Source organism: Cyanistes caeruleus, chromosome 7 (assembly GCF_971803275.1).
Source record: "Cyanistes caeruleus chromosome 7, bCyaCae1.hap1.1, whole genome shotgun sequence".
NCBI classification, from domain to species: domain Eukaryota; kingdom Metazoa; phylum Chordata; class Aves; order Passeriformes; family Paridae; genus Cyanistes; species Cyanistes caeruleus.
The window spans coordinates 25540113-25556043 of record NC_141707.1 but is presented as its reverse complement, the minus strand read 5'-3'; the positions used below and the strand labels follow the sequence as shown (position 1 = coordinate 25556043).

The 15931-nt window shown below is 50.8% G+C and overlaps 1 protein-coding gene across 4 annotated transcripts in view; it reads left to right on the top strand.

The window, feature by feature from the left end:
• The first annotated feature begins 34 nt into the window (after nucleotides 1-34).
• The window catches only part of SLC4A3 (solute carrier family 4 member 3), a 33432-nt gene continuing 17535 nt past the window's right edge, over nucleotides 35-15931 (top strand). For 2 of the 4 annotated variants that reach the window (XM_086898793.1, XM_086898791.1), the window contains exons 1-6: nucleotides 35-111; nucleotides 4956-5096; nucleotides 6299-6455; nucleotides 9986-10320; nucleotides 10743-10885; nucleotides 11443-11654. In XM_086898793.1, coding sequence (XP_086754919.1) covers nucleotides 5043-5096; nucleotides 6299-6455; nucleotides 9986-10320; nucleotides 10743-10885; nucleotides 11443-11654 — 901 coding nt within the window. In that variant the 5' untranslated portion in view covers nucleotides 35-111; nucleotides 4956-5042. Of the gene's footprint in view, nucleotides 112-190; nucleotides 223-4955; nucleotides 5097-6298; nucleotides 6456-9985; nucleotides 10321-10742; nucleotides 10886-11442; nucleotides 11655-11834; nucleotides 12811-15931 lie in introns of those variants that run through there. The other 2 variants (XM_086898792.1, XM_023931130.2) reach the window with 2 other exon arrangements.

Below are 15931 nucleotides of genomic sequence, written 5' to 3'. Positions count from 1 at the left end.
CGCCGCCCGCCGCCAGCGCGGCGCGGCACGTGCCGGGCGGAGCGCGGCGGCGGGGCCGGGGCGCGGCGGCGGCGGCGGCGGCGGGCGGCTCTCCTGCTCCGGCGGTGCGAGGTACGGGCCGGAGGAGAAGGGGGGTGGGTTGTCCCTGCGCTGCCTCGGCTGCAGCAGCTCCGCCTGGCTGCCCTGCCCCGGCCCGTCTGCGGGGCGCTCCGGTGCTGCACGGTGCGTGGCGCGGTGCGGGTGGCTGCCGGTGCGGGGCATGGTGCATGGCACGGCACGGTGCGGGGCGGTGCATGGCACGGGGCACGATGCATGGCACGCTGCGCGGTGCTGGGGGCTGGATGCGGCGCGGCGTGGAGCAGTCCCGCGCTCGGCACCGTACGGGCTTGCGAGGCAGGCACGGACGTGGTGCAGTGACCCCGGCGCCTTTCTGTGTCCTTTTCCCTCCCCGACTGTACGTGTGTCTGTCAGAGCCGTCCGTATGTCCAGCGGAAGGATGGCTTATTGTTACTGTCTAGTGTTGGCACTTCGTTCTGGAGTGAATTTTGTTCCGTGTGTTCGTTTATGTGTCTGTGGACCGTACAGGCTCCGTCCCGTCTGGTACCCTGTGAAGGGCCTGTTGTGAGGGACAGTCACAGAACAGACGCTGCTTCAGGAGTGAATGGCTGTGATGGTTCATCCAGGGTAGTTCAGTGGAATACAGGATTCGCTGAAATATTTAAGCCTTCTAAAGTGCTTGTGTAATAGTAGAAATTTCAACACAGCCATGTGGCAGAGAGATCCACAGGTTAAAACCTTCATGCTGGAAAACTTTGTGTGTTTGCTGTCTTATGTGTTGCCTTTTCATTCTGGTGCGTGTGTCTGTTCCTCGGCCATGACGGAGGAGCCGTAGGGGCTGCGCAGCCCACTCCTGTTTTGTTTGGTTTTGAGGCTGTGAGTGTCACAGTAGCATCCAAATGCTTTGATGTATGCAGCAGCACCTCTCCTGCTCCTTTCCTCCATGGACATGCACATCAGTATTTCTTCCCAGGAAAATCTTCCAAGGCCTCTCTAATCCTTCTCCTTTGTGAGTTCTTCCCATCTGTGTCTATCAGCCAGAGTCCCTTCTCCACCCCTATCCTCAAACCGGCTTTGCCCCTGTGGCTTTATCCCTATCTTAACATCCACTCCTAGTCTAGACACTCTGCAGCTAAATTATTCCCAGCCGATGGATGGCCAAGGGATTAAGGAAGAGCTGTGGGGATGGATGTGGGACCTGTGGCTGTCTCCATGCAGCCCCTTGCCCACGGAGCTGGGGCAGCCTGCCTGTAGCGTTACCGACTCACGCCTATTGCAAAGGGACAGTGTGAACCGCTCGTCTCAGCCCTCAAAGATGTGCCAGATTGCGTTTTTCTCAGCAAAACAGGGAAGCACTGGCACTGTGAAGCAGCCTTTGGGGATGAGGGGGAGCGCTGCTGGAGGCCCTGTGAGCAACATGTGCGAGATGCTGTAGCTGCCAGCATTGCAGGGACATGCCTGCTCACTTTCCTTCAGGATCTGTTAAGCCTAGATGGTCAGTACAAGGTGTGGTGATTTATGTGAGCCGGTTCTGTTTACTGATGTGCTTGTGGAGAGAGCGAGGATGTGGGAGTGCACACAGGTTGGCAGGCTGTGGATTTTTCTGGCCTCCCTTCGAATCTGGCCTGCTGGCATGACATTTCTATTACTGAAAATTACTTCTAGTGGGAATGCTGAATCATGTACTCCCCATAACCAGGAGATACAATAGGATCAAGGTATCAGTCATTTGCTTTTCTTTTAGTGGTGTTTGTTTTTTTAGTTTCCCATTTTGTCTTGTGCTCTTCTTACGGCAACCCAGGCAGTGATGCCAGCAGGCTGGGCACTTCAGCATGGTGCTTATTAGCAGAATTCTCCCTGATACTCCTTTTAAGTTTCTATTTTAAATTTTAACCCATTCTTAAGTCTCTTTATGAAGGGCTGTCTGAAAAACAAAATAATCTTTAGTCGTGTTTTACACCCTTGAGATCTTTCCAGATTGCTGGTTTGTCCCCTCCCCATCTTAGTCATCCCATATTGTGCTAGACAAAATTAGCTCCTAACCTTTCCTTATAAATCAATCCCTCTGGCCCACTGGCAAAATTTTGCTCTTCTCTGAACTCCATCTGTTGAGGGTGATAGAAACGCCTGGCAGGATCCCAGGAGGTGTCCATCCCACCTTCCTCCAGAGGTGGCACAGAGTAAGGGGCAGGTGGCCTCTAGTGGCCGTGGCCAGCCGAAGAGGAGCGCCAGTGCTTGCAGGCTGTGGGCTCTCCATTCTTTAGAAACAGGAGAGCTGGTAGGGTTGGATTCGGAGAACACACCTCTCTTCCTCACCTCTCTCTCGTCTCCAAAGCATCAGAGCCTTCCAACAGCTGGGCCCCGAGTCCTGCCGGCTTGGGGTGCACACACATCACCTCCTGCTTTCATAGGGTGGTGAGTGGGGCATTGATGGAAACCCCGTGGGTATCTCCCAGTCCCTCTGAAATTTCAAAGCAAGTCCCCAGGGCTCTCTTACTGCTACTACAACTGTCTGGCTTTTAGCTGTTCAGCCTCATTAGAGTGATGTCTTCAGCATAATTCTAAATGCACTGCTATGATGTAAAGAAAGACTAAGTGCTGGATTTTCCCTCCCTTTTAACTTCATTTAGGCAGTTGGGCTGTAGTTTTAAACTCAGTGTAACATCTTACAAAGCTGGTGTCAGCAGAATATATTGCACCCAGCAGTTCTCCAGGATGTGTGTTTCCTCCCTCTGGGAGCACAAAATGCCCCTGGAGCTTCTGCCTTGCTTCAGACTTACCTGAGGTTGACCTGAAACAAAGCACATTGCTTCACAGCCCTGCTGATAGTCTTTTGTTTACTTCAAAGGCCCCACAAGGCATGTTAGTGGCACAGAGGTGAAGCTGAGCATTAGCATTTCTTCTGTTAAATTACCATTTTGCTAGGTCTTAGGGATTCTGCCTCTACAGGAGCTGCTGTCCAAAGGCCCATTATCTTTTTACTCCTTAAGTTACAGTTCTTGCAACACGTTTTTGCAGTCACTCTGTAGTTGTGAATGTTCTGTTCCTTAAAAATGTCCAATCCTTTCTTCAACTGTGGTGATGCCATGGCCCTGCAAAGTGAGGTTCCCCTGCCAGCTCTTCCCACTGGAATAAAATGTTCCCTGCCTTCAGTTTCAAATGTACTGCTGTTTGTTTTCATGGAATTATACCCTCTTCTCGAATTAAATGCAAAAAAAAAAAAAAAAAGGAAAAAAATAGCCATGTATTAACCTTTTCTCTATCATGTCTCCTACTAAGAGGATGGCCTGGATGCTGCATTTGCTGTTTAGATGTCTGTCTTGGCAGCCTATTTCTCCTGAGCTGTTGAGATCTTACTGAGGATTAAATTAGTGATGGGTCCAATAAGGTGTGTTTCAGGGGTTTCATACATTATGTTTTGCCTTGTTCCTGCTAATTAGGAGGGTGGAGCAAAAGAGCATCCTTCATCTGTGGTCAGATTAGCTCCTCAAAAACTTGCCTTACAGATGGCTCTGGGATTTTTGGTTTGAATAAGCTCTTCATGCAGGCAGAGTAAGCAGGCTGTAGATCTCCTGGACATCTTCAAAGACAGAAGGGATAATGAAGTGGCCTTACTGGTTTCATCCTTAGACAATCTTTAGTGTTTTTGTCACCTGTCTTGAATTGTGTCCCATGCTAGGTATTTCAGAATAGATAGTAAGAAACCCCTCAGCAGAGAGCCAGGACACAGATTATAATGCTTACTCCAAAGCTTTCATAGCTGGAGAATAGCTTGTTCTGAAAGATGGTTTTAACTTCTCTTCATTTTCTTTATCATAAATATAACTCGTTACCAGAGAGATGGCCGAGCTATCCTGTGACTTCGCAGTTTTTTGCTCCTTGATGACATCACTAAAAGAAAATGTTTTGCCAATTTTGAATTCATTTGTATTCTACCCTTGTAGTTTTAACGAATGTCTCTTTCCTTGTGCTGTGAGCTGAGGATACTTTGCTTCTCCCTGTGCCCAAATCACTGTTTATGTGCTTACATATTCTCTGTTTCAGATGAGTTTTTGGGGATCAGTGTCTTCCCAGTGCCAGTCTCTGTACCATTTCCAGTTCTTCCTGGGGTGCAGCTTAGGCTGTGCTGCTGCTGTAGATGGTTTGACCAGAGGTGTTTCTGTGTTAGTCTGTATCCCAGTCCTTGTCAAGCGTGGCACCTCTTTGCCTTGATCACCTGTAGTTGGATATTGAGCAGATTGTTCCTTTGTGCTGTCCTCAGGGACTCGTGTGTCCTTTAGCCCAGCCAGTGCTGACAGGGCACAGATCTGCAGCCTGAAGGTTGGTCTCTGCCTGTAACGTGTTGTTTTGTGTGTGGCGTTTGAGTGATGAACTGTTTGTCCTTGTGCTATCTCTGTGGTCTGCACAGCTCTCTCTGTGTTTCCTTCTGGCCTTTTTTGGGATCTGTCCAGTTAAAGCTAGGTGCCACAGGACCACTCTGCTGCCTGCTCCTGGCATGTACTCCCAGCACCCGATCTCTCAGACTTTTTCTTTCCCTGGTGGTCAGTCACACCCCCACTTTGCACAGTGTGCTGCTGTAGAGGTGGCTGAGCAGGAAGATTTTCTTTCTCTCACCCAGCCTGTGCAGGAGCTATATATAGCTGCTGTCTCCATTGATCCCTCTGACCTTTCAGGGAAGGGCAGGATCCCATCTATCCCTGATCAGCTGGAGCTGGTGGCCAAAGCAGTGTGGGCTGGGCCGCTTGCCCCTGCACACTGCTGGGGACAGGCCTGTCCTAGTGATGCCAGGGAGGTTCTCCAAGGGCTGATGAGGTCACCTCTGGATCAGGAGCCAGGGGCTTGAGGGCAGTGGCCAGCAGTCTCCCACGACATTCCCTTGTCCTGCCCTCTCTCCACAGGTTATGCCACTCTCCAGGTTTGCTGGGTGCCTGCCGGTGAAAGAGAAGGGTTGATATTTTGCCCAGGCCCTTAGGTCCTGAACCAAAATGGCAGCTGGAGAGTCCCCTCCCGTAGGAGATGTCTTCATCGACTTGCAGCAGGTGAGGTGGGAATCCAGGAGCAGCGGGGCCGTCTCTTCCCCGGGACCGTGCTCCTGCCGGCTGAGAGCGGCACTGGTGTCCTGGCGGCGTGCTGCAGCACCGGGACAGGTCTGCATGAAGCGTGCCCCGAGGCTGCCCATGAGCCCGCATCCTCTCCACACAGACAGCAAACTGTGGCCCAGAAAAGGCCAGAGGTTGCTCTGCGAGGTCCCTGTGCCTTCACATGCCTTGGAGTAGGGTACGCAAGTGACAGGAAGAGCTGAGTAACTTGAAAATAGACTATGACCATCTAGGCTGGGCTTGGGACACCTGTGCTAAGGTGAGAGGAGAGGCAGTCTCACCCACAGATACAAAACTGCTCCTAGGCCACAGAACAGGGATGTGAAGAGAGGGATCTCTCGGCTAAAGCTGCCTTGCTCCCTCTTTCTGCCTAGCAGATTTGTCACAGTTGGGCCTCCTCCTGTTTCCATGGAAACACGGGAGTCCACAACAGCTCCGCGCTGGCATTTCGGCTATATTGATGGAAAATTTTACCAGCTGCAGCTGCTCAGGAGAAAGAAAGAAAGAAAAAGAAAGGCCAGGGGACACCTGGTGATGCTCATCTCAGGGCACTTCCACCAGCAAAAGGCAGAGAAGTTCCCGTTGCCTGAAACAGGAGGAAAGTGGGCAGAAAAGCCTGAAGAAGGTATCCAAGAGGAACGGGGAGTCCCCTAGGCATGTGGAGGGGAGGTGGGAAAGGCACAGGGTGGTCACTGACCCAAGGGCAGCTCACCAGAGCAGGGATGCTGTTTCCCAAGGGGAAATACAGAGGAGGTCTAAGAGTGAAAGAGATGGCAGACTGGGAAAAGGGAAGACCAGAGGGCAGCAGTTAAATGTGAAGAGAGAAATTCCATTCAAACAAAAGCTATGCATTTCCTCCTATGGGAAAAGCAGGCACCAGCATATTCCCTTGATACCTGCCACTCAAGAGAGGTGTGGAGGATTGCTGAGGTGTCCCTTCAGAGTGTCCCTTGGGAGCTTGCTGGTCTGTTCTGGCACTTGGTTTTGAGCAGAGCTGTGCCTCTATGTGAGAAATTATGCCCCAGGCCTGTCGTATGGAGCCTGCTGCTCCTTAGCAAGCTGGCACTGTTGGAAGGGCAGGAGGATCCAGAGGGCTTTAGGGGTCTGCCGTGTTTGATTCTTACCTGGCGGTTTCTGTGCAGGGCAGAGATGACGCAGAGAAAGCCTCTCCTGGTGCCGAGGACGATGAGGACTTGGATAAGACTTTGTCAATCGAGAGATTTGGGGACCTGATAAGCAAGTCAGCATCAAGCAATCTGGAGAAGCAAAGTCGCAGCTACAGTGAGAGAGATTTTGAATGTATGTAGGTTTTGAAACATTGTACCTCCTTCCACCCTCACCACCAGCCCTCGCTCAGTCAGTTCCACGTGCTCTGCAGCCTTGTGCCAGGATTGCAGATTGTATTAGCCTGCTATTCACTTCCTTCCTCCAGAGCGTTCCCAAGGTGCTATGTACACACAGTTTAGCACCAGTGCCCACGGCCTGTTTCCAGTCTGTTCCTGTTTTCTCTGTTTCCATAGGCATAGCTACTGCACAGCCTACCCAGCAGCATAGCTCAGCCCGGGATGTTTGCTCACCTCCTAGACCAGTCTCTGAGACCTCTGCAGCTACTTCCCCAAGTTGAAATTTCCAGTTTAAAACACTTTTTCTTCCATGTGGCTGCAGAGAAACATCCAAATATGACCAGAAGCCAGGCTGTCCCCCCCCTGTCTGAAAGCAGATGGCTCCAGTCAGACATGCCTGTGTATTTCTAAATAGCACTCAAGAATTCATTGGGCTTATCTGATCAAAGAAAGGAACTGCAAAATAAAAATGGAGTGTGAATTTAAAGTGCTGTAGTTATCTCACCTGAATTCATCTGAGCAGCCTATCTATTCCTTTAACTGCCCTTTGGTGATGAAGGCAACTGGCGTGCCCAAAGTCACTTTGGGTGTTAAATGAGAATATACTGACACCAACGACTGTAAGCTATTGCCTGGTATAGGTGGGTTTTGTTACTTTGTAGAAACAGCAGTGAAGGGCAGGAAGAGGCCCCCATCCAGCAGCCTGTTTGTGTGGTAGACACTTAGCAATGGTTGGGAGATTTTCCCAGTCTGTGGCTCTCCACAGTCACATAGTGCTTCTTTTCCAGTTTGGCTTTGATGGGATACAACCTCGGGAACATTATGTCCCAAGTACATCACCAGGCTGTTTTCTGCTTGGCCACTCATTTCCAATGGCTGTTACAAAAGCTTGCTGGTAAAAGTCTATTACTGCAGTGCACCTCAGCTGCTGGTTTTTTGCCTGTATCATTTCTCTACAGAGGCTCCATTCAAATAACACTTCCCATCTGGGCTCACACTCACTCATGCACATGGCTGCAAGGTGTTGATAGCTTTGCTGTGGGTTGATTCCCTGTCCTGTGCCCGTAGGACCCACCTGCTCAGAAGCTCTGCCTGTGTGCACAGGTGTGCGGGTTGGCTTGGAGGACATGGATGATCTGCTTGAGCATGCATGGCAGAAGCTTTCTGAAAGTTTGACTAGAGATTTGTACTGTTGGGGGTTGGGGTTTTTTTCCTTACTAATAGGAGAATCATTTTTCTTTTGCCAGAATCGAGCTTTTTTTCCTCTGAACTCCTGATGTATTTCTGTTGTCTAGGACTACATCAACCCTGTTTATCAAAAGTTTTATGCAGTTCATATTCATAAAGCTGGAAGATCTGGTTAGGTCATTAGACTTTTAAAGATAACACAGAAGTGAATGCTCTCTGGGCTTAGAAATGTTTCCTGTTTTAGTCAAATACAGGAATTCCTAATATGTAGGCTCTTCCTTCTGGGCTCCCTATCCAAATTACTTTTTCATGTCTCTTGTATCAAGTTCACCAAGAAATGTAATCAAACATCTGGGACACTAGTTTGGCAGTAACTTTCCATACAGGCAGGCAGTACAAGGAAGGGAGCAGGGAGGAAAGGCAGAGACTGGATGCACAGGAGGACAAGGAGGAAGAAGAGGGAGGTATGAATCCTTCTGTGTTTGGGAGAGGTGTGTTTTTCCCACCTCCAGATCACCTCTGTGCAGATGTCATCGGTTGACACGAGGAGGGCTGAGTGCAGGGGTAAAGAGAAGAGCAGTGCTCCCCTCTTCTGTGCCAGATCACACACCATCACTGCCTTCCCTGCAGCCCAAGGCTTCAGTTTCCTTCTGATCCAAAACATGTATGTTTCTGGCTTGGGTTGAAGTGAACAAGCCAGAAGGGAAGGATGGGCTGTGTCCTCACCAGCAGCTTTGTGCTGTTGAAGGAGCAACATGTGTATAGTTGGGGTCTTCCTTGCTTCCTACATTAGAAATTTGTGCCTGACCTATCTCTGGCATGCTATAGAAGTACAGCAGCAGGACAGGAGGGTCTTTTTGCCACATCTTGTGAGTGAAATAGGGTACACCAAAGAAAGAAACACCTTTGAGAAAAGAGTGTCTATACAGAGCCTAAACTCCTTCCAATTTGCAGACGTCTGACCATTCTAAATCTCCTCTAATCTTGCCACAAGCTGCTGCTTCTGAACCAGGGGGATGTGTGAAATATCCCTGCTGTTCCCAAGGGGGGAAACAAGGGAGAAAAGACTTGAGAAACCAAAGGAAAGGAAACATGACAGCAGAACAATGAACCTGCCTGGCTCTCCCAGGGAGAAGGTTACAGCCTACACTGAAAATGTCCTTTGAAGGTAGTTTTCACTATAAACAGATTTTGATGCCATGTCACAGGAAAGCTGGGAAGGAACCAAATCAAAACAGGCTGGAAACAATTCCTCAGGAAGAGCTGCCGACCAACACCCCCTTGCCAAGTGGCTAGTGCCCCCTGATTTCAGCCGCTCTGAGTGCAGCCCTAGGACCTGTGCTTCCTGCAGACTGTCCGTGGGAGGCTTTGCCTGCAGCTAGCCCTGGCAGCGGCAGCTTCTCTTTCTGTCACAGTGGGATGCTGAGCTTACCCTGTTCTCTGCCTGGTGCGTTGCCTTTGTTTTGGAGTGCAGGCTCAGAAATGCCCTTAATTTCTTCTCATTCTGTAATTCCCATGACACCCAGGTCAAGCCTCTATGAATTTCTCTTTGTAGATTAGTATAAAGATAAAGTCCTTCTGCCCTGTTTCTTTACCCTGGTTTTTAAAAGACAGCCTTCTAACTGAACCTGAATTTCAGAGGCTGGTAGACACGTGCCCTCAAAGTACCTGGGATGTGGACTTAGGTTGCATTTGCAATGTTGTTCCTGTGGCTGTGTAGGAGGAACTTTCTGTCAAAGCCTGGGAGATAAATAAACTACATCTATTCAACTCGAAGAAGCATTATGCAGAAAAGAAATAACTATCATTTAGGATGGAAAAGACCTCTAAGATCATCAAGTCCAAATGTAAACCTACACCAAATCTACCACTAAGCCATGGCCTAACCACTAAATAATGTCCCTAGAAAGTTTGTAAAGGGCCCAAATCATGCTTGTTTGAGGATGCAAGGAACATTTCCCTTTGCTTAGGAAGGGGATGTTGCCTGTGGCAGGTCACTGCAGCTCTGCACAGCCATGCACATGTTTTTTGGCAACACAGGGAGAGGAGTGCCGCCTTCCCCAGGGCAGTGGAGCTGTGTTGGGGTGGTTTGGCACTGCACAGGGGCTGTGTCCCAACCTACCCAAGGCTGGACACAGCCTGCTGCATCACTGAAAGAACTTTGCTATGTCCCTGCGGGCTGGTGGCTCTCCTTGCCCTTCCTGGCCCTTGATCTTCAGACCATGCTGTTTCCTGGAGGGGCGCCTGGCAGGTTCCTCCCAGCCTCTTCCTGCCCCTGACTCTCTTTTTCTCTCTCAGTCCACCGCCAAACCTCGCACCACATCCATCATCCCCTTTCCACTCACCTCCCTTCTGCCCTCAAGTTCCAAAAGAGGCCACCCCGTGCCAGCAGGAGGAAAAAAAGGAGGAGGAAAAAGAAGAAAACCTCAATACCTCCCTCAGAGGTCACCCCCACCATCCAAGAAGAGGACGAGGAGGGAGGAGAAGAGGAGGAAGAAGAGGAAGAAGAAGAAGAGGAAGAAGGAGAATCTGAGACAGAGGAGGTCCAGGAGAAAGAAATCTCTGCAGAGTCTGAGGCCAAAGCTCGTGGGAAGGACACATCCCCTAAGCTGGAGTCCCCAAGCAAACCAAAGGCAAGGCCAGGACATGCCTATCTGCATGGGGCTTAGAGTCTGGGGGGAGGTGGTAGGAGGGTGCCAGCAAATGTGCTGCTCAGGGATAAGAAGTTGTAGCTGTGCAATGTTGTGGGAAGAGTGTTTTTGTCCTTGCCTAAGCAGAGATGGCCACCAAAGGACAGTGACAGGTAAGTCATTGCTTGCTGTGGATGGAGGGGTGGGTGTGCATGAGGATTTTGGGGCTGTAAGACCTATAGGGGAAGATCAATGTATCTGCTCTTAAGGTTTATAGTATAGTGGAGGGCTCAATATGACCAGTCCCAGGGTATGGGGCATGTGGGGAAAGTCGTCGTGGCCCATTCTGAGGAGGATCTGTGTGCCCAGGAGTGGGGTGAAGGCTGTCTGCCCAGCTCTTGCTGTCAGGACTGTTGTCTCTGCAGTTCACTGTTGGCAGCGATGATGAGGAGTCCAGCAGCACTCTGGCTCCCGCGCAGTTCCACGTGGAGGAGGAGTGTGGCATCCTGTCCCCCATGCCTCGCTTTGCTGACCTGCTGCAGGACAAGGGCCCTGCCTCTCTCCACAGGTAGGTGAGCAGTGCCGAGCTGCCCACTGCTCTCCCCAGCTCAAGGTCACTGCACAGAGCCTGTCGCCAAGGACAGTGGCTGTGCTTAGCCTGACCTTGCCTGCTGGGTCAGAAGGGACGTGGGCCCCAGAGGGAGAGCATCTGGGAGCAAGAGGGCTGCTCTCTGATGGGACAATGATTCCATGGGACTCCTGCTACCTCCCTGGATCCATGTGATCCCCACAGTGCAGGGTTAGAGGCATGCCTGGAATACCCTTCTTCTCAGCTAACTTGTGCTGTCTTGCTGAACTGTAGGCTGGGAAGCCCCAGGAGGTGATCATGAGGCCATCAGTTCAGGGGTAGGTCCCCAACACTGGGCACAAGCTTATCCCACTCTGTGGTAGGGAAGAGGAGGAGAACAAGGAGCAGCCTTCAGGTTTTGCAGGAGATGACTGCTGGCCCTGCTCCTTCTCAGGGACTTGCTGGTCAGGGCTGGGCCAGGGGACCCCAACCCCTGAGGGCCACTGCCCATTCTTGTTTACCCAGCTTTCTACTGTCAGTCTCTTTGTTTCCTGCAGTCCCCCCGGGCCTCGAGAGCGTCTGTCACGCGGGTGGGAGAAGCGCAAGGCCTGGGGCCAGGTGGCGAGCGGACAAAGGGCTACCTATGACTTGAAGGAGAGGATGTGCATCGGCAGCATGACCACCCTGGAGAGTGCAGCGTACCAGCGTGTCCCCACAGACGAGGCCGAGGCCCAGATGCTGGCATCCGCTGACTTGGACGGCATGAAAAGTGAGGCTTTACAACACTACCTGCATTACCAGTGCGTGTGTCCCTTTGTCCTGTGCTTCTCTTGCTCTCCCCTAGCAGCCTCAGGCATGGTCTTCAGCCTGCCACAGGACCTGGTCCTCACCTTCCTGTTCCCCAGATCCTTCTTTTCCAGCATTGTCTCGTCTCTGTCAGCTTTATGTTGTCCACAGCACTGATTCCTCATGTTTTCAGCACCTCTACTCCCACCTATACCTGAGGATGCCTGCTCCTCCACCCACCCCCCCTGTCCTCTCCAGTTCAGAGTTCCTAGCTCTGAGACCCAGCTCTCTCCTCTCCTGACACACTTTCCCAGCGATCAGCCCTCTGTGTGACACATCGCCAGCTCTGGTATTGCAGAAAACCTGAGGTGAGGAGCCTCCCCTCTCCTCCGCTCTCGTGGCAGAGGCAGCTGCCCCCTCTGGAGCGCCTCAGAGGGGGACTGCCCCTGTGCGTGGCACGAGGACAGAGAGAAGAGACGTCATGGAAATGCACGCTCCGGGCCCGAGGACATGGAGAATTCAATAGGTTGCTCTGCAGGCTGGAGAGGGAGGGAGACACCAGAGGGGAGTGAGGGAGAGAAGCGGTGCTGCACACGCAGCCTGGCTGGCCCCGGGCCACGGGTGTCGCGTCCCTGGGCATCTGGCACAAGACCCCACGGAAAAGCGAGGACCCTGCTCTGGAGGAGCTGGTGGGGCAGTCCCCCACGGAAGCATCTCTGGGTGGAGCCAGTCTTCCTGGAACCTCATCAGTCCTCGGGGCTGCTGCAGCCGGCACCTTCATGCCCCGTGAGCAGGGGAGCGAGGCACCGGGGCTGGCCCCGGCGCTGTGGTGAAGCCCCCCAGGGGGGCAGCTGGCTTTCCACACATCAGCCTGGCTATCCTGGCTCCTCATCTGAAGGCGTGTCGCTCATGACACCTGACCCCTGACCTTCACAAGGACAAAATGACAACCCTTCAAGAGAGAGAGGAGCCAGCGAAGGAATCAGAAGGGGGCAGCAGCCCAGAGGTAGTGATAAGCACCTGTATTCGCAACTCACTCGGCTATGAGGACTTTGATGAATTTGCCTTCAATTTTGAAGACTATGATTTATGGGAGGCCATCAGAAACCATCTGGGCTACCCAGGCGGGGAGCCCACCTGTAAGTACCAGAGCAGTGACCCCATGGCTGCAGCTGTAGATCAGAGCCCCCAGCTATAGTGCATAACCTGCTCCCATGTTTGTTGTCTGTACCCTCTCCGTGTTAGGTTGATCTTCTGGTTTAGAGGAAGTACAGTCTGCCCCACTGTGTGTCTGGGGACACCGGAGGAGCTGCCTGATGCCTGTGTGTCTGTGTGAGTTCTTAGTACCCATCTGTGTTGTAGTGCTGAGGTGCTTTCCTGTGTGTTTCTCGCTCTAGCTGCTCCAGAAGCAGCTGCATCTTGCTGTTTGTGCTTATCAGGATGTGGCCCATGCCGTGGGCAGAGAAAAAAACAGCTGCTCTGAGGGGTGTATAAGGACAAAGAGATTTCCCCTTCCATTTGTAGCACAAGGTGACAGTGTGCTGCTGTTCTGTTTGCTGGAATTTGAGTGGAGGTGCGGGTCTGACAGCAGAGGTGGGTATCAAGTTCTCAGCTCTGCACCATAGCCTAATTGCCCAGAGGAAAAAAAAATAACCTAGTCTTTGTATCGGCATGCTTGAGCATGGCTGTGAAACTAGCTGATGGCAGGCTGGCTGGAGTGCCTGGAAGGGGGAAAAGAGGAAGGAAGGAAGCAAGAGTGCAAAAAGCAGTGAAGGAGAGAATAGAAATCCTGAGAGTCAAGAATATCTTCCTGTTCTCTGCATCTGTTTCTATACCTTCACATCCCTTGCAGAGTGGTCTCTGAGCCATCTCAGAGACCATGCAGAAACCAGAGCCTCACTCCCATCTCTCACAGGGGTCCTTCCTTGGTGCATGAAGCTAAAAGGTGGCCCACCGTGGGAGTGATACTGTTCATATCCATGGCTCATGGGTGGATGTCCAAATGTCCTCATCTGGATCATGTGTTAATTTTTCAAGGGATTTTAGGAGTGCACATGTGAGGGTGATGTCCCACCCTCCCATGCCCACTAAACAGCTTTACACAGAAGAGTGGAAAAGCAGTGTGGTTGTAACAGGAGCTCAGGATGTCTTGGTTCAGCTTCTGCTTCTGTCACAGACTGTTTGATCTTGGGCAAAAGACTTAATTTGCCCTGCCTCCAAATCCCAGCATCATGTTCTCTTTGTCATCTGTTCCATCTTTACAAGCCTTCAGGGAAAAAATGTCTGCCTCTGTGCTTCTGCAGGGACAGCAAGTGGGGATTAGCTTCTGGCTGTTACAGTAACAACTCTGCTGCTTGTTACTGTAAATTGATAGGGCATATAGTAGTAGCAAAGTTCAAAATAGAAACCTGGAGCAAATCGGTCCCATCAGCTGTCACGAGCTGAATAAACTGTAAATTAAAAGTGTGAAGAAATTGTTCCAGGTTCACCTTGGAAAACAAGGCTGTTCTTGGGAAGGTAGAAAGGACACATCACTCTGCAAGGTGTGATAATGCATCACTTACAAAGTTGGGAAATTGGGCTTTCTAGTAGTTAACACATTCATTGATTGCTACAACTAATACAGCAGGTGCACTGTACAGACAACTCTTATTTCTGTATAATGAATCCACATTGTGGATTAATCCTGCAGAGAGCTATGGCAGAGTCAGACATGGCTGAGACACCAGAGTCTGTTTTGTGCAGAGCCAGTTCACTTTCAGCCAGTGCCACTTGCCCAGCTATTCACTCCCATGGCAATGCTTCTTCCAGGACCAACTCGAATCCAGGAGGAATCAATTGTTTTTGAACAGAATGGAGTCCTTCGTCTCCTTGCATTCTTTTAAGTGTTTGGAGTATGGGGAGTACTGGACCTGGACACATAGTTGGCAGCAGGGATGAACTATCCCTATCACATTAAACTCAGCATCAGCTGGGAGAGACTTGGGCTCTGTGCAGGACAGGGTAGTAGCTTTTTCCAGAAGCCAGCATAGGGCTGTGTCTTACAGTATGTTGATTAACATTTCATTTAGTCTAGTTTTAAATATTTCAAGAACCTGAGTTTTAAGTCTCTTTTTATGAATTTCAGGAGTCCAAGTTTTAAATCTCTTTTTTCTTGCTATAACTTAACCATGGGGGTATATGGGCAGCATGCATTATCCCTGTGATGCCAGGATAGCAGGTAGCTCTCTAGTACTGATGTAAGTACTCTGATGCCTCTTTCTGGTCTTCCCTTCTTGTGGACTGAGGGAAATGAAAGGAGGGGAGCAGGAACTATGGTGTAAATTGGTGTAAATTGAAGGCAATTGCCTGCTAGGAAAGGCATTCATGGTACATTCTTGGTAGAGCAAGAGCAGTACTCCCTGGAGTGTCTGGCTTCAAGCAAGAAGGACAGACCTGTGCCCTGAGCATATGTCACCCTTTGGTCTCAGTCTAATATCTGTCCTGAATAAGGACCTCAGATTTAGGTGCTCTCTTGAGCTTGACTTTAATTGGGGAAATCACCAATCTGACAGGATACAGAAAGGGTCTTTGTAGAGCAGCCTGAAGCACTTCAGCTGGATTCTGCATGGGACTCCCAGAGCTAGTGGGTCTCCTAAATTAAAATCAGGTGCCCACCCTGTTCCTATGAATTGTATCCCCCAGGGGCATCTCAATAGCCACAAACAGTGCCAAGGAAGAGCAGCAAAGTAGATTTCTCCTTGGTCTGCCGTAGGTAGGGCTCTGGACATGTGCCTTCACCAATGCTCTCTGACCCTCTCTGATTCCTGTCTCTGTCAGTGAGTATCGGAGTCACTGGAGGTGCTGTCAGGAAATGTGGTTCCTTGCTTTTTATCTGTCCTCCAGCTGTTTTCTGGCTAAGACTAGACACCTGTGGATGCTTTGTAGGGCTGTTGTTGAAGAGCACAGTGTAATAAGTTGTCATTGCTGTGAGAAGAGCTTGCTGTGCTTTGTTTTGCTGGGCAGAGTACACTCTGGCCCTGGGACAAGGTGAGAAGGAGTCCCAGGGTGCATAGGAAAATCAGAAGCTGCAGGGATTGGAGCAAATGTGACAGATACCAGTATCATCTGCCTAGTGGACTGCTTGTTTTATGCATGAGCTCATACTGAGTGTGCTGAAGTGGCTACTGTGCGTGCAGGAACTGAGAAATCCATGTGAAACTCCACGGAAGCCCCACACGTGCCCGGCTCCCAGAAACGTTCGTGGTGGTTATTGGGCAG